Below are 22230 nucleotides of genomic sequence, written 5' to 3' on the forward strand. Positions count from 1 at the left end.
TGAGAAAAGTTCACCTCTAAACTCACATTGTAGCATTAAGTAAACCTAAATACGATTTTCTTTAGTATTTTTTTTCTTTTCTAGGCTCTTTTCTTTCTTTCTTTCCTTCCTTCTTTCTTTCTTTCTTTCCTTCTTTCTTTCTTTCTTTCCTTCCTTCCTTCTTCCTTGCTTCCTTGCTTCCTTGCTTCCTTCCTTCCTTCCTTCCTTCCTTTCTTTCCTTCTTTCTTTTCTTTCTTATTGTAAAGATACTGTACAGAGGGGTTGCAGTTACATGAGTAAGGTAAATGAGTACATTTCCTGTTGAGCATTGTTATCCCCTCCTTTGTTTTTCCCCTACTAACCCTTCCCTCCCCATCTCCCCAACTCCTCCACCTCCCCCCAAGTTGTAAAGTTCATTTTCAACATAGTGCCTTCTACATCTCATTGTTACAGTCGGTCAACCTGTATCTTGTTTCAACATTTTATTTCCATTCCTCTCCCCAAATTAGAAAAATGTATATACAAGATGCAGGGCACAAAATTCTTCAGTATTTTCTACATGATTTTTGTATACTATTAATTTGCTTGTCCAAAATTGGCTATATTTTCTATTATAAATTTTGATATGTAGACATGAAACAACTTATTTGATACTGTCACTGATGCTAATACTAAAATATTTCTGTTTTAATCATTTTGCTATACTGACTAAATAGAGTTTAATTTTTCTTTCAAATAAATTTGCATTTGTAAGTGCCTCTTTTCTTAAAAATGTCCTGGTGTATCTGATAAGTTAGAAGACTGGTGGCAAGAAAACTATCTTTGTCACTGTTGTTTTTAATGTATTATGTGATTTTTTTTTTGTTTCTTCCCCCATGGTGTAACCCCTGTTTTCACTGTATTTGATTCTGGTACCCTGCATCTTGTATATACATTTTTCTAATTTGGGGAGGGGAAGGGAATTAAGAAAATGCTGAAAACAAGGATACAGGCTGACCCATTGTAACAATGAGATGTAAAAGACACTGTGTTGAAAAAAATCTTTACAACTTGGGGAGGGGGTGGAGGGGAGTTGGGGAGGTGGGAACGGAAGGGTTGGTAAAAAACAAAGGAGGGGATAACAATGCTCCTTACTCATGTAACTGTAACCCCTCTGTACAGTATCTTTACAATAAAAAAAATTAAAAAGTCTTTTAAGAAGGTAAATGTTGGCTAGGTGCTGGTATCTCACTTTTGTAATCCAGGCTACTCAGGAGGCTGAGATCTGAGGATCATGGTTCAAAGTCAGCTGGGGCAGGAAAGTCTGTGAGACAAAGACAGAAATGGTGCTGTGACTCAAGTGATAGAGCACTGATCTTGAGCACAGACAAGCTCAGGGACAGAGCCCAGGCCCTGAGTTCAAGCCCCAAGACTGGCAATAAACAGACAAACAAATAGATAAATAAAAAGAAGGTCAGTGTTGAAGAACATTGTTTTTGTAAATGCCAACCTCTATTCTTAATGGTAACTTAGTAAATGAACTTTAAGACTATCTGTTATTTGGGCTATAAAAATTCTTGATGTAAAGTGATTCTGAGATTACCTTTCATTTGGCTCAATTGTATGTATGTTGTCATTTGAACTCAGTATTATCTTGTTTTTCTCTTCTGTATTAGGAGTGTTTTGAATCATTGCTGAGTATTCTTCACTGGAGCTGGACCACGTTAGTCTTAGGGGTTGAAGAACTTAGAGGATTAAAAGGATTCCAATTCACAGCTACACTTCTAGATTTAGAGAGACTGCGCTTTGTGGGTACCTGTTGTCTGAGGTTATTGCGTGTCTATACCTGTGAAATTTACCCAGTATCAGGTATGATGAATTTTTAAAATTCCTTTAGAACAAAACATATGATACATTGAAAAAGTTTAAATACAGATAACCAAGAGTTTAATTAAAATCCAGCCAATGCCTCTGAGCCACCTTGCTGAGTATATTGTGTTAACAAATGTATTGTGTTAAATAAATTCTGCCTAGAAGAAATGTTTTCAGAAAGTAATTTGGACTTAATTCCTGAATCACTTTTTTTTCATTTGGATTTTTAAAAGAAATAATTCTGGTACACATCTTAAAATTACGTTATTTGTAGGTTATGAGTTTTTGTGATTTTTAGCTGTGTAGTAAATTGCTGATTTGTATAGTTTTCATACATACATAATATTTTACTTAGCATTTTCTTTTTTCCACCTTTTTCTCTTAAAGCTGCAGGAAAAGCAGTTGTAGAAGAAACAAGCAAACTAGCAGACTGTATTGGAAAAACTAGAACTTTGTTAAGAAAAATCTTGTCAGAAGGAGTTGATCACTGCATGGTGAAGTTGGATAATGACCCTCAAGGATATCTTAGCCAACCCCTGAGTCTCCTTGAAGCTGTTCTTCAAGAGTGTCATAATACTTTTACTGCCTGCTTTCATTCCTTCTACCCAACTCCTGCATTACAATGGGCTTGCCTTTGTGATCTGCTGAATTGTTTGGATCAGGTAATTTAAGGTTGTCAAGTGTTTGCTGAGAGACCAATATAATAGTTAATCCTTTTCACAAGAAATATTGCAGTTACATCTCTTTAACCTTCAAGAGATCAGTTAAGAAATTTGGTATGTATGCCATATGATCTGACTCTAAAAGTTTATTTTCTGTTTTGTTATATTTTAGTTATAACTGACAGATGCATACATAGAGCTCCTGATTTGCGCTTTGAACCTATAGGTCTGTGTGAGACAGAAAGGGGGACACTATAGTAGTTTGTGAGAACAAGGAGAGCAGACCCTGGACCTTGATGCTTCTACATCTGCAAGAACAGAAAGGAGGGACGTGGGAGGGAATCATTACCAAACAAAATCTACAAATAATTTAGCAGGACCAAGTGGGGTCTATTTTAGGAAGTACAAGTTAATTTAACTTTCAGAAATCAGAATTTTCCACATTTTTACTGAATAAAGAGCAATTTGATCTTCTTAATTGAGAAAAAAATTGACAATTGTTATATGATGATTGAAAGTTAGCAAATGTAACAAAACTAAGATATAATGAAACTTCATCAGTCTGATAAAGAATGTTTATTTAAAAAATCTTCAAGCCAGGGGCCAGTGGCTCATGCCTGTAGTCCCAGCCATTCAGGAGGCTGAGATCTTAGGATTGTGGTTTGAATCCATCCCAGGCAGAATGGGACTTATCTTCAACTGACCACTCAAAACCCAGAAGTGGTACTGTGGCTCAAGTGGTAGAGGCTCTAGGATAGCCTAGACCCTGAGTTCAAGCCCCACATTCAACCAAAAGAAAAAATAAATCTTCAGCTACCATGCTACTACCTAATGTTGAAATATTGACTGTAACTCTGGAAAGAGAGAATGTGCTCTCACCACTTCAATTTAGCATTTTACTAGAAATCCTAGCTTTACCTCAGCAAGCTACTCCCTCCAATTCATTGTCACTACCAAGCTATCCCAGACAACATTAGATCCATGTACCATGATAGTGTGTTTTGCTACTTGATTTTCTGGGGTGAGATCATTTCCTTCATTAGTGTATAACTTAATTTTGCTCTTATTCTCAGCCTTGCCAGCCTGATAAGATTATTTTCTTCCTTGGCTACTATAGACTGGTTTTAGCAGCTTTGATTCCCCATATTGAATGTTGCTCTGCATTTAATGATTAACTTTGTAATGCAGATATTTGAACTATGTTATGTATCTATATATATCTATATGTATATGATTTCTATGAATTAGAAAAAAATTTTAAGTATTTTGTTGTAAAATATGTAAGTGCTACTACATACTACTTTTTGTAAGAAAATTCTTGAATGTTGGTAGAATGCTTTTACTTTTATGAAATGTTATAGCATAGAATTACAGTTTTCATCATTTATTATTTGAGAAATAAAGGTTATAGTGTTTCTTGGAAGTCACCTTTTGATCTCTCCCACTGAAAATAGTGCCAGAAGAGGATTGTGCAAAAGCTTTTCATTTATTGGAAGACTGGAATCTGATTTTTATTGATGATACTTCTATTTACTTATCTTCATTGTGTAGTTATGAAGTAACACATAATCCTATAATTATATTTTAAAGTATTGGTGTAATTATTTCTATAACAAAACAATTTGAGTGAGTGCTAAGATAATTTTTTTATGTATCCAAAATTTTAGATTATATTTATACAGTATTTCTTGGTGGTGGGGTATCTTGCTTTGTTTTTCAAAGGATATCCAGGAAGCGAACTTCAAGACATCAAGTAGCCGACTCCTTGCAGCTGTGATGTCAGCTCTGTGTCACACTTCTGTTAAGCTGACTTCTATTTTCCCTATTGCATATGATGGAGAAGTACTGCTGAGATCTGTTGTTAAGCAAGTTAGTACAGAGAACGACTCAACACTAGTTCATCGTTTTCCTCTTTTGGTGGCACATATGGAAAAGCTTAGCCAGGTAAGTTTTTCTTAAAATCTATCTAAACTGAATTTATATCTCTAGGATGAAAGAAATGGAGAACTTTAGAAAAAGTGTAAAGTAAGCAGAGCTAAAACAACAGACATAGATAACATTCTTCAGTAATTGCTTCTGGTTTATTAGAAAGTTCTACAGGGAAAACTAACTAACATGAAACCATATATACTTACTACTTAGTTGATAAGAACTTATCTGAAAGTGAAAGTGAAAGAAGTAGAAAATAGTGATTATAATTATTGTACAGCAACAATTTATGTTGCAAGAAGAAAAATGTGAAAAAAAATTTCAATGACATAAAAACCAAAAGTGATAATGACACAATGGGAAGAAAATTCAGAGAGTAAACATAATATCTTTGTAGAAATAATAAAAAATAATATTAACATGGAAAACATTTTGGCCTTTAGTTAGTAATAAAATATTAATGAAACAGATATCAAAGCATTTCTAGAAAATTATGAAAAATTAATTTTTCCTTGTAAGTTTCTATGCGGTGAGACTATAAAAATGCAGCCTGACTATAAAAAAATAAAGCCTGAGCAATTTCTTGGGTGTTCTTAAGAGTGAACATGATAATTTTAATCATTTGACTTCATGATTTTCTAGGGTTTACCTTGGGCTACTTACTGGAACTCTTTTCTAAAATTCTAATAGCTAGTGTGTGCTGTTTTGGATTTCTATGAATCATATCAACAGACTATTAACATGATATTTTTGGGGAACCTTCTTATAATCTTGGCAGCTACTAATTAGAAATTAAAAAGGTGTGAATAAAAATAAACACACCAATACTTTTTTTCCTTTATCTTCCTTCATACCCAGTAAAGCAGCACAGAATTCTTTATTATAGAGTATAAATGGGGACTGACTGTTATCAAAATCTAACATATCTCTATTCTAGACAAGGGAAAGATATGAGATAAAATAATTGGAGTTTCAGTTAATCAATAACTGATTAATTTATATCCAAATAAACTATATATATTAGAATTTAATCAAAATGGTATAGGGATCTTATTCAAATGCTAATAGAAATAATTTAAATTTGAGAGATTATTTCAAAGTGATTTTTGTTTGTTTGTTTGAGCCAAAGATTATATGTTAGGAATAAGAGTGTCCTACAACAATGCTCACAATGGTATGAATGAAAGTTGAAATAGAAAACTTCCAAATGAATTGAAAGTGTATTTTTTGTTTTTTTCATATACTCTAATTTGGTAGTATATCTATTTATGATACTATGCATGTTACATCCAGATTATATTTACTTATGACACATATTTTGTTTTTTGTTTTGTTTTTGTCCATTCTGAGGCTTAAACTTTGGGTCTGAGCCCTGTTCCTGAGCTTCTTTTGCTCAAGGTTAGCACTCTACCACTTGAGCCACAGTGCCACTTCTGACTTTTCTGTGATTTAATTGGAGATAAGAGTTTCACAGAATTTTCTGCGTGGGCTAATTTCAAACCTCAATCTTCAGATCTCCTGAGTAGCTGGAACTATAGGCATAAAACACCAATTCCTGGCTTAAAAGTGTGTTATTTATATAAACGATTTGCCTTCATAACAGACTGGCTTAACTTTGAGGTCCCTTTTTATCCAGAATTTTTTTTGATTTCCTGAAGTCTGTACTGTATATTATAAAGCAATAAGGAATGTAATTGTTGTGGCAAAACTTTGCCAGAGGGTAAAACAATGTTTTTTTTTTGTTGTTGTTGTTTTGAGCTATTGTAAGTAGTACCTTTAATTTCATACTCAAATTGGTTGTTAACTTTCCTTTTAATTTTTTTTTTAGAGAAAGTGAAAAGGTTTATTGGTTATTGTGGCCTCCTAATAAAATTGAGTGCATTTATTCTGTGTCTCCTGTGAGTTTATATAGATATACATATGTATGTATATATGTATATATATTGTAAAGGTGGTAAAGAATTTCTGTGTGGCCATCAACTAAATTAATATTTTCCAGTATTCTGAAAAATACTTTTTGTTTTAACATAGACTTATATTTTCTTATAATTTTTTTATTGGCAAAGATTGAATGTTTATATTTTCTCAGAAATTGAATACAATAATAATTGTAAAAGCTGCCTTGGATTATGTATATGTACAATAGAATTTAGTGCTGGTTGCTTATGCCTGTAATCCTAGCTACTCAGGAGGCTGAGATATCATGATAGTGGTTCAAAACCAGCCTGGACAGGAAAGTGTATGAGATTCTTATCTGCAGTTAAACACCAAAAAGCCAGAAGTGGAGGTATAGTTCAAGTGGTAGAGCACTACTCTTAAGCAAAAAAGCTTAGCTTCAGTGCCCAGGCCTGAGGAGCAATGTGTGCATGCATACACACACACACACACACACACATACACACATACACACACACACACACAATTAACATTTTAAATAAATGATTTTCATAGACTGTTTAGGATAGCTGTGTCTCTATACATATTTCAGAAATAATTGAAGTATACTATAGGAAAAAGAATTTAAATGGAAAGAGTAGTTTTACATCTGTGACACAAGATTATTACTGAGAAGACCAAAAATGAACTCAGTACTGGTAGTTGACCCCTGTAATCCTAGCCACTTAGGTGGCCTAGAGTTGAAAGATCTTGGTTCAAGCCAGGCTGGGAATAAAAACTTCTAAGACTTCATATCTAAAAATAACAAGCCAAATCCCAGCTGGAGGCTGGCTCAACCGATGGGTACCAGCTGAGCGATAAAGCAAGCAAAATAAGTACAAGGCTTTTGAGTTCAAGCCCCAGTATCCCTCCCTCCCTAAAGAAGAATAAAGACTCAAAGCTAATTAAAAAAACAAACATCATGTTAAAAAATGGTACTATTAGATTACACAAGAGCCTAACAAAAAAGCCAGAATCTGGCTTTTAAGGGCTTAGGTAAAAAGAGAAAAATTTTCAACTGAATGCTCACATGAAGGAAAACAAAGCAATACTATAACACTTTTTCTTCTCCTGTCATGAAGAGTGAAGAAAATATCTCAGGGATGACAAGTTTCCGTGAAGTTCTAGAGAAAATGCTGGTTATTGTTGTACTGCCAGTCAGGAACAGCCTGAGGAGAGAAAATGAGCTTTTCTCCTCCCACCTAGTCTCTAACACGTGTGGATTGTTGGCCAGCATCGTCAGTGAACTGACAGCATCTGCCTTGGGATCTGAGGTAATGAGTTATATTTTGAGATTAAGCAAGTAACACATGTTTAAATTTTGTTTCCTTTTTCGTATACTTTGGCATTTTAGAAACAAATTTCAAACTAGAATAGCAATAGAACTACACAGTTAAAAAATTTCCTTTGAATTCAACATTTTCTTGCCTCTTTGATACCCCTTGTCTGTTTCTTTATTATTAGAATCATTCTCATATGTATTGTTCAGTTACAGCAAGTACATTCACCTTATATAACTGCTGTTCAAAGTTCTAAATGTTATTGTTTGAGAATATCCCTATGAAATAATTTTAATTTTAAATGCCTTTTATATATCTGTAAATTATTTTCTTCAATATATAGTATATATGATATAGTATATATAGATTCATAGTGATATTTAGGTTTCAGAATTTCTGAATGCGTCAACTGGAGAAAAATTTTAATGTTTTTCTCTGGAAAGAATTTCGTAGGTTTATTGGTTAGGTTAGACCTTGAACTAAGAGGCTGTTGACAACCTGGGCAGAAAATGTTTATTTTAAATCTTCACTCAGTCTATAATATATCTCACTTCTTATTAAGCTCTTTTAATGAGTACTGAAGGATTATCCTCGGTGAACTTGGTTTTTTAATCAAAATGAATGATAAAAATTATAGGACACCCAATATTATATAACCTTAAGAGTTAGCTACCAAAGTCCTGGTGTAGATTTCTATATTTCTTTGTCAGATCAGTTTCTAAATCTTGCTATATTCATAAATATCAGTCATTTCTTCTCTTTTATCATAAAAATGTCACTGTTTACCTTAGTGCTATTCAAACTTTGGAAACAGTCTCTATTCTGTAAATCTTAACTGGAAATTAATAGACCAGAGAGATGGTCTAGATGAAGAATGAAAGTGTGAATATATATCTCCAAACCTAGCTGCAGAATTCTGGAACTCTGTGTAATATAGGTAGAAAACTGCTGGCCTGTAGAATGCTAAATTTTTGGTACCAAAATGAGTTGCTATTGCTATTAGTATGTTGCTACTGTGATAACATTTGGACCTTGTAAGTTAAATGTTTGACTGAGAAAATACTCTCATGGGATATTAATTTGTGACTTGGGAATGATCAAATCTTGCATTAATATGGGTTAATAGCCTAATAAAATACTTCTTTAGGAAGACGTAAACCCATTGTATTATTTTATCAGACTAGATAGTTTTGTCACAGATGTTATTAGTAACACTCAAAAACAAACTACTCATGTGATTGTGTGTGTTTTTCATAGGTTGATGGGCTTAATTCTCTCCATTCTGTAAAAGCCAGTGCTAACCGATTCACCAAAACAAGCCAAGGAAGAAGTTGGAACACAGGGAATGGGTCCCCTGATGCCATCTGTTTTTCAGTAGACAAGCCTGGAATAGTTGTGGTTGGGTTCTCTGTTTATGGAGGAGGTGGGATTCATGAATATGAATTAGAGGTGTTGGTTGATGATGTAAGTATCATAGCATTCATTCTGCTATATGGGCTATATGTCAGAGCTGGTGGGTTCAGAGCAAGCTATACATAGATGGACAACATTAAATTCAGAGTGAAAGGGAAAGATTTTAATTGTAATTGAAAACTAGAAAGTATATAGCTAAGCCTCTAATCATAAGTCTGAATACTTTCGTTTTTGCTGTTGTCATTTTCCATGAAATGAGGTTAGCATTCAGGTGACTTATTACCTCTGTTAGTGATAAAGCTGTTTTGTCAGAGTGCTAATGAATATTCTTAGTGAATATAACTTATTGATTGATTTAGATATTGTTAATATATTCTCAAAATCAATGTGTCTGGGTTTTATAGTTGTATTATAATAAGACAGTTACTATGTAAATTATTTTCTAATAAATAGCGATCTATCTGTAACTTGATATTTTGAGCAATTAATTTGAACTAATTCTCTAATTCATTAAGCTCTGTAAGTACTCTTCTTATGAAGGAGTTATAATAGTTTAAGACCTCATGTGCTAATCTCTTCAGGAAATAAGAGAAAATGAACAGTTTAAAGTACCCGGAATTTTTCTTTAATGTATATGGGGAAATATTAATGATAAATTTCATATACAAGAAAGTTAACTGCTAGCTAGGCATAGTGGTAAGCCTAGCTATTTGGGAAACAAGGCAGGAGGAAGGCAAAAAGAGGGGTAAAAAAAGTAGGGAGGGGAAAGGAGGGTAGAGGAGGAGGATACCCTAGGTTAAATTTCTAGCACTTAAGAAAAAAGGAGGGAGGAAAAGAGGGAGACAGGAAAGAGGTAGAGATAGAAACTGCTTAAAAAGCTAACTGTTAAGTCAAGATTGTTCATACAATAAAATTAAGAGTTTGGTGGCTTTTGTTTTGATGTCTTCGTTAGAGTGAGCATGCAGGAGATTCCACTCATTCCCACAGGTGGACATCTCTAGAACTAGTCAAAGGAACTTACACAACAGATGATTCACCCAGTGACATAGCTGAAATCAGACTTGATAAAGTTGTTCCCTTAAAGGTAATTTTTAAAAGTTTTGTTTCTTTTGTATGCAAGAGATACTATGTACTTCAAAATACTGAGAAGTATTCCATGAATTTTCATAGTTAGATAGGGCTTTTCCTAAGTTATTATTTATGTGTTTCTTCACATATTTATGGAGTTACTTATGGGACAATATTCCTGATGCACTATATTATATTCTATTTTTGCATAATGTCTGTTAATGTCTGATATAGTAGGAAGAATTGTTTGGTGAAACTTAGGTCAAGTAACTCTAGTGTCAGAAGCCTGTTCTTATACATGTCCTCTTTAACACACTAGGAAGTTATTATTTTACCATTTTGAGCCTTATCTATACACCGGGAAATATCTGCATTGTAAATTCATGCCAATTAAATTTGAAGCTCAGCTGCCTCTGTTTCTAACACAATATGGAAAATAAGAAGAATGAACCTTTATCTTTCTTATTCTTATTGTGGGAAAATTCCTTAAAATAAAGAGTTCTTAACAGTATTAATTATTAAAGTTAATAATTTGTAAAACTTAATAATTAAAAAAATAGCAATATAGGGAAATTTTACCAAATTGAAATAATTATTAAGGGAAAGTAATATCATTATTATGGTTATTAAATGTTTTATTAAAAAAAGAATTTTAGATAAAGTAGGCTCATCAGTGACTTTACAAGGCTACAAAGGTTTTATTATGAAAATGAAATCATAGATCATAATTCCTGAGTGTCTGTAGCTTTATGTATTATGTATAAGGAATCATACTCAAGAGAACTATTTTCTTTTTTCTTTAATTTTTTAAATTCCTGGAGATTATTGTAATAAATATTATTTTGTATGACCAGATGAGAATTATTTTCTTATGGATATTTCCTTCCTGTTTATCAACCTTTCCATTTTTATCTCTGACTGAATGTCTCACCAATAAAAAATGTAATGGATTCATAAATTTTTAATATTTAAAATTATTTCACAAGACAAGTACTGGTGGCTTATACCTATAATCCTAGCTTCTCAGGAAGCTGAGAATCAAACTCATCCTGGGCAGAAAAGGCTGTGAATAGCTGGAAGTAGTGCTCAACTGGTAAAGTGCTAGCCTTGAATAAAAGGAATTTTGAACAATGCCAAGGCCAAAATTTATGGCCCAGGACTAGCAGAAAAAAAATATAATAAAATTGCTTCAAGTTCTAAATTCATGAAGGAAAAGTATTAGTTTATATTCTTAAAATCTTTTCTATGGTTGATATTGTAACAGTGGACAGAAGCTAGATATACTAGTATTCAAATTCTATTTCCCTACTAGCCAATTATTTCTTTAAGGAGTAATATAATTAAGCCATATATTTAAATAGCATTTATCATATTTGATTCATTGAAAACTCAACAATATCATCTATAAATAGAACAGAGTTCAATATAATTGCCCAGTTTTACTTATAGAATTCTTTTTATCTCCTGTACATTACAAATAAATATAAACATCTGTTTACATCTTTCTCTTAAAGGAAAGTATTAAATATGCTGTGCGCTTGAGGAACTATGGAAGCCGTACAGCCAATGGCGATGGAGGAATGACCACAGTTCAGTGCCCTGATGGTGTGACCTTTACATTCAGCACATGCAGCTTGAGCAGTAATGGCACAAACCAAACTAGAGGACAGATTCCACAGATACTCTACTATAGGTAGGTGCATCTACAGAGAGATATGGTAAAATATTCTAAAGTCCTGTAACATACAATATACTACCAAGGTAAAAATTACTGACTGGATAGTTGAAATTAAGTGTATATGCTTTTTTTTTCTGGCACATATCTGTGCTAATTCAGATTAAAAAGCTTTAATTTAAAATGCAAAATTAGTGTTCAATGTAGAGATAAATGCTTTAAATTTTTTGTTATTATTCCTTTAATACTATTAAAATTTTGTAGACTGGATGTATGTGCTATGTATTATCACTTTATAATTTTTTATATACTATTCCAGCTTAAAATGGAACTTATTTCTTTTTATAAATACCTAAAATGAATGATCAGATCAGGTGTTCTAGGACGGTAGTGTTGCTTTGATCCTTTTACAGAATACTTCTGTAAATATTTATGAATCTTATGTCTGGTCCAGCAAGTCCCAGGTACCCTAGAACATAAAATTATATTGTTCTTACAATACTTTTAACAAAAACCATTCAACATGTAAACAAGCAAAAGACTGATAACAATCCTTGGGTTAAAAAGCCTTTAAAATGCATTTTTCACTGTGGTTTTAGTTTTTGTTTTGTGTCCAAACTGGTTATAGAACTCAGAGTCTGGGTGATATCCCTGAGCAATTTTGCATTCTACCTCTTGAGCCAAAGTTCCCCTTCCAGCTTTCTTTCTGGTTAATTAGAAATAAGAATTTCATGGACTTTTTCTGCCCAGTCTGGGTTCAAATAACAATCATCGGATCTCAGCCTCTTGAGGAGCTAGGGTTACGAGTATGAGCCACCAGTTGGCTGGCTGGCTGAATTTTTGTTATGTAACTTAATTAGAGCCTTAGATAACAACAAATATCATTTACCACACTTAACCATGGTCTCACTTAACATCAAATGCACACCACTTTTAGAGGCTTGCTGCTTTCTGTTTTCTTACTAAACAATCTGGGGCACGCTGCCTAGATAGTTAATAAAAAATATCCTAAATATTTTCCTTTTCTTTTCCAAATGAATTAAAATACTCATAGCAGGCAGCGAATAAGCTATATAGCACAATGTTGTTGAAGTATGTAAGATGTCTAGTTCTTATAAACCAATAATGAAAACAAAATTTATTACATAGTAGATTTTTCTTTTATCAATTAAAAGTTGTTACATGCACAAAAGAAGAATTTTACATTTCAGTAGGCCAGACAGCTGCTAAGTGTATATATAGCCAGGTGCTGGTGGTTCATACCTATAATCCTAGCTATTCAAGAGGCTGAGATCTGAGGATCCTGGCAGAAAAGTACGTGAAACTCTTATCTCAGATAACCAACAACAAAGGCATATGTGGAGTTGTGACTCAAACAGAAATATCTATGCAAGAACATGATGGCCTGAGTTCAAGCCTCAGTACTGGCACACAAAGAGTATGCTGGCATGCACACAAAAAAGAGGGTACCACCCAAACTTTAGATAATTTGTGTTCACCAAGAAATTTTAAATACCTTAAGCTTTATATTTAAAAATTAAGTTAAAGACGATTAAAGTCTTTTAGCTTCAAACAACATTATAATGTTTCCCAAGGTCACATCTATAGCCTTTCTGTCCCCTGAGATGTAGACTAAGTACATAAGTCCATCTTTAACATCTTTATTCATATGATACTAATAGTGATAATGCTGGCTGTTATGTACTAAATAGTTAAATTGTGTGCTAGGCTGGGTTCTAGTGCTGTGCCTGTGGTTGCCTTGCCTAGTCATGAGGAAGGCCCGATTCCTATGCCTACTTCACAAAACAGGAATCTGAGGTACTATTTAAACATCTTGCCCAAATCATACTTAGGGTAAATTATTGTAGAGAGATTCGTAGGCAGGAAGTTGGATTCTAGATGACACTCTAGGATCAACAAGCCATATAATCCTACTTAACAATATTTTCTGTAGTTGACTCATACATATTTTAGGGTAAACACATTTATAGTACTCTTCTCCTATCAAGTTACAACCAAACATGTTCTCGTTCTTGATGTTTCTTTTCCCCTCACATTCTACATCTAATTTATCAAAAAACCTGACAATTATACTTTCAACATTTTAATGTCCTCTTTCTATACCTCTCTCCTTTCTTGTCCTTTGTAGTCACTTCTCCCCAGGCAGCCACAGTTCTGCTGAAAATACAAATATTTTTCACATTCTGTCTCATGCCCCATGACCTTCTCTTTGTATACAGGTATGAAGTATAAAGTCCTTACTTTGGGGCCTGTATTTCACATGGTCTGATTCCTGTTTTACGTTCTAACTCATCCACCTTCACCTTTTCTTCTTTCATTATAGCAATACTTGTCTTCATTCTCCTCCTTGACCTCTCTATTCTTTTTCCTTTGTTCCTGGTACTTTTCTCTAAGACCTTTTATGGGTCATTTTTATTGTTGTTGTTGAAATATAATTCAGGTATTTGTTAAATGTTTGTCAAAGAGGAACTTGGTCTTATTTAAAGTAGCATCTTCTGATACCAAAGCTTTGTTTTCCTTAAAGGCCCTTCTCAATTTGTGAAGCTAAATAATTACTGACAACTATAAATGAGAGAATTACTTATTAAACTTAACAATAGAATAAAGTTCAGAATCATATACAGGTTCTACTGTAAGATCTCCTTTATGATTTCTATGATGAGATAATGTTTCGCTTACCATTGTCAACTACTCTTATCTTTCCTAATGTTACAGGAGTGAATTTGATGGAGATTTACAATCCCAGCTTCTGAGTAAAGCCAATGAAGAAGATAAAAATTGTAGCAGAGCTCTCTCTGTGGTAAGCACTGTTGTTCGAGCTGCTAAGGACCTGTTGCACAGAGCTCTTGCTGTGGATGGTAAGACTGTCTTTTTTTATCCCCTCCACCCCAAATGTCCTCCTTTACTTGTGTGCAGTTACTGAATTGAAGGCATTTTATAGAATCTTGACTATTTTGGTTATCACAGAGTGATAAGCACATTAAATTTGGATCACTCATGCTCTTTGTACTCTAAAGTATAGATGGTATCCTTATTTTCTTAATTAACCCTGTAAGAGAAAAATTTTGCCTTGATAAACCTATTCTTTTAAGTAGTCAAAAGAACTTTTCTTTTGATAATCTGTTTTCGTTAAGGTATCACCATTCACCAAAAGATCTGTCAAATCTCTATTGAAATTCTATGAAATTCACTAGAACCGCACCAGCTTGTGTTCCCCTATTTGTTCTGTATTGCCTACCTCAGACTGCCATGGTTCAAGTGTGTGCTTTTTTCACAGATAGATACTAGCCTTACAATCTCACTACTACTACTTTTCCCATATTTTCCATCTAGTTATGTAGTCATCAGAGTTATCAGTGTAAAAACATTCACTCATATACTCCACCCATTAATAACATTTGTTAAACAAACTAGTTGTACATGGCAAGCCTGGTAAAAATAGGGAATGTTTGGTTGATCCCAGAGGTTTAGATTATGCTAAGAAACTGTTTCCTTCCCAACCTGTTATGATTCAGTAGCTGATCTATGAGTCAATATTTGGAAGGAATAATTGGCCTATAACATAAACAAATTTAGAATCTACTCAACTTGTCTATCCAGCACCATGTTCATGAATCAGTGACTAAAATGTCTATTAGCAAAGTGATTTCCTTGGTTAAGTAAGAGCATAGCTCAAAATCAGCGAAGATTTTTGTAGTGCTTTCTGTCTATAAGCATTTTTTACATGCATTAAGTCATTAATCTTCACAGCATTCTTTGAGGAAATATTATTACTCTTTCATTTTTGGTACCAGAGTAGTAGTTGAAAATCATGGCTATTACCCTAGTTTTCAGTACTGGCTCTATTAATTTAGAGGTACTTAATATACATTAAGCATTTGGGATAAGATATTTACACACTATATACCTTGGTTTTTCCAAGATTTTAGAGAATAATAAAAGTTTTAGTGGGGATAATGAAATTGTGAAGATTAATTGAGCTAACACATACAAGTGCTTAAAATAGTGCTAGATACTATATAAACAGTAATGTCAACCATAATTTTGCTCAAAAAGAATACAGGTTAGTATAGTATGTATATGATACAGTTAAACTACCTTCTAACTATAGTTTTAATGCCTTTTTTAGCTGATGACATTCCAGAACTGCTTAGTTCTTCCAGTCTGTTTTCCATGCTGCTTCCCCTTATTATAGCCTACATAGGACCAGTAGCTGCTGCTATTCCCAAGGTGTGTAATTCTATAACTTTGCATCTTCTTTTAGATAGTCACAGTTTTACTTTGTATCCTTCCTATAAAAATACTTTAATCTCTGAGGTACTGTATGTATATACATACATATTGACTTTACTTGAAGAATTTGAGAATGGGAAGTATATTTTAGAACTATATAAAGACTTAACTGACTTTTTTGTGTTTTTTGTAAATTTATGAGCCTAATATCAAATCTCCATAGCATTAGGAAAGATCTTATCTAGAAGAAATCATAATCTATTGATCCTGGAATTATTATTACATAAAACCTAATTTACCATAGATCTCAGGAAAGCAAAAATGTTTAAAATTTTAGACTAGGTTATTTTACTATAACATCTAAAATAAAAATCTCTTTTTGGTGGGAAGTAGTTCTGGGGTTTGAATTCATGGCTGTACCACTGGAGCCATGCTTCTAGTCCTGATTTTTGCTGGCTATTTTGGAGATGAAGCCTGCTATACTTTCTGCTTGGTCTGGCTTTGCACTGTGATCCTTCAGGTCTCAGCGTCCTCAGTATTTAGGCTTGTAGATGTGATCCTCTGATAACCAATAAAATGAATAATAGGGTTAACAGTAATTTATTGTTTAAAATGGTTTTCATATTTATTATCTCATTTAGTATTTTTTAAAAAAATATTTACTAGGTGGCTGTAGAAGTCTTTGGCCTTGTCCAACAATTGCTTCCTTCAGTTGCTATTTTGAATCAGAAGTATGCTCCCCCTGCATTTAATCCCAACCAGTCAACAGACAGCACCACAGGAAACCAGCCTGAGCAGGGTCTCTCAGCTTGTACAACCTCTAATCACTATGCTGTAATAGAGAGTGAACACCCATACAAGCCTGCCTGTGTAATGCACTACAAGGTAAGTGTCCTTCTTAATGAAAACTAGTTTAAAATTTGATCGTTTTTTTTGGTGATATCTAAAAGAATGCTTTGCTTGTGTTCAGAAATATAACTTTTTGGCTGGGGATGTAGCTTAGATGGGTGCTTGAGAAGCATACACATTGAGATTGATTTCCAACACTGAAAAATGAAAGAAGGAGCTACAGGCCTGCCTCAAGTGGTGGAAGGTCTGCCTAGCAAGTAAAAAGCTCTAAAGTGTACATTGTATTATACTATCTGCAGATTGTTTGACACTGTTATACAGAAGACTGCAGGAAAGAATTTTTACCTGAAAGAGTGTAGATTGGTCGGCTTATGAAAGTTCTTCTCAAATCTTTTTACAACTGTAGTGCAGCATATAATGCTAAACTCTGCTGTATGTTATGACTAATATTTTGTAATGTCATATTTGCACTATAATCTCAGCTTTGAAAAGTGGCATACACAATGTAGGGATTAGTTTACCATGCTTAGTGCAAAAAAGTACTTTATAAATTTAATGCTATCCTTCTAGACTGTTTTAAAATCTTTACTTTCAAACAATATATGCAAATCAATGAGAAGTATTCATCTACTTCATCAGTGCAAATACAAATTAACACATTGTTTAACTGTGAAATGGTCAACTTTTAAGTGTAGAAAATATGTAAATGTATAAAAGTTGGTAGAAGATATGCCATTTATCCATCTCCCTAGGTTCAAGTCTTCTATTTCATTTATCCTCCAGCATAAACTTCATTTATATATTTATATAGATACTTAAAATAATAATTCCTTAATATCACCAAATGTGTAAATTTTACTAGTTAAAATCAGAACACAGTATGCAGCATACATATCTTGCATCTTTTAAGTTCTTTTTAATTTCTAATCCCTCTTTTTGTTTCTTTGAATTTTGTTTTTGGAAATTTCATGTAGCTGTAGTTTTTAAAAGAGAAAATGCCTCATTGAATTCAAAAGAAGGACATGAGGTTACTTGAATTCCCTTTTGCATACATCTGGAATCTTTGTGTTCATTGACACTGAACATATTGTTCTGGATGTGAAGGATAGTATAGATAGGTGTTTTATCCTTTGATTATATCCCAACTAATATTTATAATTAAATATTGTGTCTTGAGGTAAATTAGAATGATCAATTACTGTATTTAAAGTTGAGATACTCTCTTTGATTATACACTATTTTGGCATCATTTATTTTATTTTTAGTATCTAGGAATTGTTTTTATATTTTACTTTTATGATTATTTAAATAATTATATAGTCCTATGTCAAATCTAAGAAGCATTTAACTTTTATACCTATTCCTTTTATTCTGTTCCCTTCATCTCTTTCATAGGTAACATTTAGTTTTCTTTTAATTTAATAGTTAGTCATTGTATTGTGTCTTTTAAGTCTTTTAATAAAAATGTAAGCACATAGGTAGATGTGTGGCTGTGTGTACATTCATGTCCACTTGCCTATTGCCAGGTGACATTCCCAGAATGTGTCAGATGGATGACAATTGAATTTGACCCTCAGTGTGGTACTGCACAGTCAGAAGATGTCCTCCGTTTGTTGATTCCAGTCAGAATTTTTCAGAATGCAGGATATGGACCAAAATTGACATCTGTCCATGAAAATCTTAATTCATGGATAGAATTGAAGAAATTTTCAGGCTCCTCTGGGTGGCCTACTATGGTTTTAGTGTTGCCAGGTAAGTGTTTTTCTTCTAGTTTTTTATTTTTTATTTATTTATTTTTTTGTTTTCTTGGTTATGGTGCTTGAACTCAAGACCTGGGCACTATTCCTGAGTTCTTTTGTTCAAGGCTTGTGTTCTATCACTTTGCGCCACAGCATTACTTCCAGTTTTCTAGTGGCTAATTGGAGATCAGATTCTCAAGGATTTTCTTTCCTGGGATGCCTTTGAACCACAGTCCTCAGATCTCAGCCTCCTGAGCAGCTAGAATTTCAGGTGTGAGCCACTAATACCCAGCTTCTTTTCTGTTTTATTGGGGGAGAATATATGTACATATGTTCATTTTATAGGGGAAAATATATGTATTTATGTGCATTTAGTAAGGATGCATTATTGAAAATGTTTACTTTTAAAGGAAATTATTAAAGATTTATTATGTGCCTTGGTTTGTTTAGTTAAGGATTAGTGAAGGTGGCCCTAGGCAAGATGCATAGCATGGTATGAATTTTGGAGAAAAGATTGTTTTAGAGGTTTTTTCTGGGGGGGGGGTCATGTATTAATACTGAGGAATGGCCAGTTTTGTAGATGGTGTCAAAGAGTAAGTAACAAAATGGTTTAGATCTTTTTTCTCTTGATAAGTACTAAAATTTCAGAACTTACCTAAAGATCTCAAGTCATTTCTTTGAAAAGAATTTGTGAATTCTTTCTGAGGGGTGCATGGATGTGTATGTGTGAGTATGTGTGTGAGAAAAAGAGAGAAAGACATATGCACGTACTTTTTCTTCAGTACTAGAGATTCAGTGTGGACTTTGGGCCTCCAGACTTGATAAGCAAGCCCCAGCCCTTCTTTTGTTTGTGTTTTTAGATAGGGTCTTGTGCTTTTTCCCAGGATCATTTGAAACTACTATCTTCCTACCTCTACCTCTCAGGTAGCTGGTACAATAGACTTATCCTACCGTGATTGTTATTTTTTGTTGTTGTTGTTTTGTTGTTTTTGTTTTTTGGTAGGGCCTCAACAACGTTGCCCTGGTAGACTTCAAACTGTTGTTATTCTGTCTGTGCTCACTGAGTAGCTGGGATGGTAGGCATGTGACACCAGGCTGAATGGCTGTGTACTCACTTCTTTTTGCTGATTTTTAAAACTTTTAATTAATTGTAATTTCTTTTTGCTAATGTTTTACATTTAAAAAGTGATGTGTAATCGATTGTATTTGTTTAACAAATAAGCCATAACTGACTTGTGAGCTTTTAAAGTCATTTCACAAACTTCTTCTTTCAACTCTGAATTGACTTTGAGTATGAAGAATTCAGCAAAGCCAGAGTAAAATACCAGAGTAGAGGATTGCCCAACTAAATAGAAATGGCTAGTCTAATTCATCCTAGAAATATGTTTATCTGTCTATCCAGTCTTCCATGTGATAGCTGGTCAAAGAAATGCCCACATAAGTTAAAGTTTAGAGATGTCAATGAACAATCATGTACCACTGGTGGTTCTGTTGTTAGTGTTGCATTTAGCAGTTTACTCAAATGGATGGAGGAAATCTCTCTCCCTCAAAAAAACTCTTCAGAATCTAACTGATATAGCTACTTATCTTGAGATGGATAAAAGATAGGGAATTTTTAATTATGTTTTTTATAGGTTTGGATCCAAATTATGCCTTTTTTTTATTTTGGTAAGGAAACGAGGCCCTTTTTTCATTGGAAACTGCTTCAGATTATGTGAAAGATGACAAAGCTTCCTTCTATGGTTTCAAATGTTTTGCAATTGGATATGAATTTAGCCCTGGACCTGATGAGGTAAAAGCAAATTATCTTTTTATTTTGTTAAAGAAGATTCTATTTCTAAGAATCTGTTGATTTAAATTGCATAGTTATCAATTTTAAGCAGAACTGAAATTTATTTTAAGTTATGGCTAGGTAATTTAAAATAATTTATAGTTTTATTGTGTGCAGTAGTCTTTTGTTACTTCTAATATGTTAAGAAAATAGAATTTGTAAAAAAATAGAATTTATGCAACATGTTGCAATATTGAAGAGTATATTTAAAATTGTAATTAATATTTTTTTCTAAATATTCTACTATGTTTTTTGGGGGGGAAAAGTGGTCCTGGTTTTTGTACTCAGTGCCTGGGTACTGTCCCTGAGCCTTTTTGCCCTAAGCTAGTACTCTTAACATTTGTGCCACAGTTCATCTTTCAACATTTTTGGTAATCATTTGGAGTCTCAGGACTGGATTCCAACTTTGATCCTTAGATCTCAGGCTCCTGAGTAGCTAGGTTTAAAGTATGAGGTGCCCATTTAGATTTTTTTTTTAACACCAGTACTGGGATTTGAACTCAAAGCTTTATGCTCTAGTGTGGCTTTTTTACTCAAGGCTGGTACTCTAACACATGAGCCATACCTTCACTTTCAAAATTTTCTAAATATTTTAAATCATATACCAAACACCAAAGTCAAAGTTAACTGATTTCCTTTTAAGTAATAAAAAAACACTATATAATGAAGCTGTAATCTGAAACCTTAAAACTGGAATGAGGCACATTCAATCTCTTCCACTGACAGTTTAACCAATAGCTCAGACATATTCTTTTCAGTTTCAAAGGTAATGAATGAGTTTGAGTAACATTTTTTGCAATAAATGTTATCTTCAAAACATTTTTTGTAAAACTAAATTTTATTCAATATTCTAGGGAGTCATTCAGTTGGAAAAAGAATTGGCAAATCTTGGTGGGGTGTGTGCAGCAGCTTTGATGAAAAAGGATCTAGCACTTCCTATTGGTAAGTCTGATTAAAAACTACATATTTGTTAACAATTAAAATTATTCAGAGTTTGTTATAGAACATCTGAAAATTGGTAAAATGATTTCTATAACTTCATATACTCATGAACAGTAAACTGCTTAGTATGTGTGACTCAACTCTGTTTAAATGGAGACAGAAGGGAATTCCCTCCTTAAATGTATAAATGCTATGTGTCAGGCCATGGGTTAATCTTGGTTAACCAGGCTAATCTCAAATTAGAGGTAGCCTAAGCCGGTTCCCAGTCCTCTAATTCTAGCTAGTCAGGAGGCTGAGATTTTAGGGTTGCAGTTTGAAGACAGCTTGGGAAGGAAAGTCTGAGACTGTTATCTCCAGTTACTCAGCAAAAAAAGCCATAAGTAGAACTGTGGTTCAGGTAGAGCTCCAGCCTTGAGGAGAAAACTAAGGGATGTATACAGACCCTGAGTTCAAGCCCAATTCTGGCACAAAAAAAACAACAAAAACATACCAACAAAAAAAACTGAGCCTACTCAAATATTAAAAATAAGCAGAACTGGAAGAAGAGGTTGTCACTAAGATTGTTAAGGTGAACTGTCAATGAAAACTAGGTGAAAGATAATTATTATCAGTCCAAATGTCCATCTATACTATGTTAGTTAGGGTTTTTATTTTTATCAATGTGACAAAAAATTTGAAGTAACTATGTGAGGATGAAAGGTTTATTTCATGATGGCATTCATTTCAGCGCATCATAGTTGGGAAGGTATGAAGGAGCAGCACAACTCACATCATGCCAGCCAGGAAGCAGAGAGAAATCCTGTGGCAGAATTCCCCCCCCCCC

The 22230-nt window shown here is 33.5% G+C and overlaps 1 protein-coding gene across 2 annotated transcripts in view; it reads left to right on the top strand.

Annotated features, from left to right (window-relative positions):
• Mycbp2 (MYC binding protein 2, E3 ubiquitin protein ligase) overlaps positions 1-22230 on the top strand; it is a 236244-nt gene that overhangs the window by 110315 nt on the left and 103699 nt on the right. For both annotated transcript variants that reach the window (XM_013009100.1, XM_013009110.1), the window contains exons 31-43: positions 1635-1827; positions 2218-2492; positions 4215-4436; positions 7439-7630; positions 8894-9100; positions 10002-10133; positions 11632-11810; positions 14529-14671; positions 15943-16043; positions 16713-16931; positions 18422-18647; positions 20308-20426; positions 21320-21407. In XM_013009100.1, coding sequence (XP_012864554.1) covers positions 1635-1827; positions 2218-2492; positions 4215-4436; positions 7439-7630; positions 8894-9100; positions 10002-10133; positions 11632-11810; positions 14529-14671; positions 15943-16043; positions 16713-16931; positions 18422-18647; positions 20308-20426; positions 21320-21407 — 2296 coding nt within the window. The remainder of the gene's footprint in view (positions 1-1634; positions 1828-2217; positions 2493-4214; positions 4437-7438; positions 7631-8893; positions 9101-10001; positions 10134-11631; positions 11811-14528; positions 14672-15942; positions 16044-16712; positions 16932-18421; positions 18648-20307; positions 20427-21319; positions 21408-22230) is intronic.

The sequence above is a fragment of the Dipodomys ordii genome, unplaced genomic scaffold (assembly GCF_000151885.1).
Source record: "Dipodomys ordii isolate 6190 unplaced genomic scaffold, Dord_2.0 Scaffold1, whole genome shotgun sequence".
NCBI classification, from domain to species: domain Eukaryota; kingdom Metazoa; phylum Chordata; class Mammalia; order Rodentia; family Heteromyidae; genus Dipodomys; species Dipodomys ordii.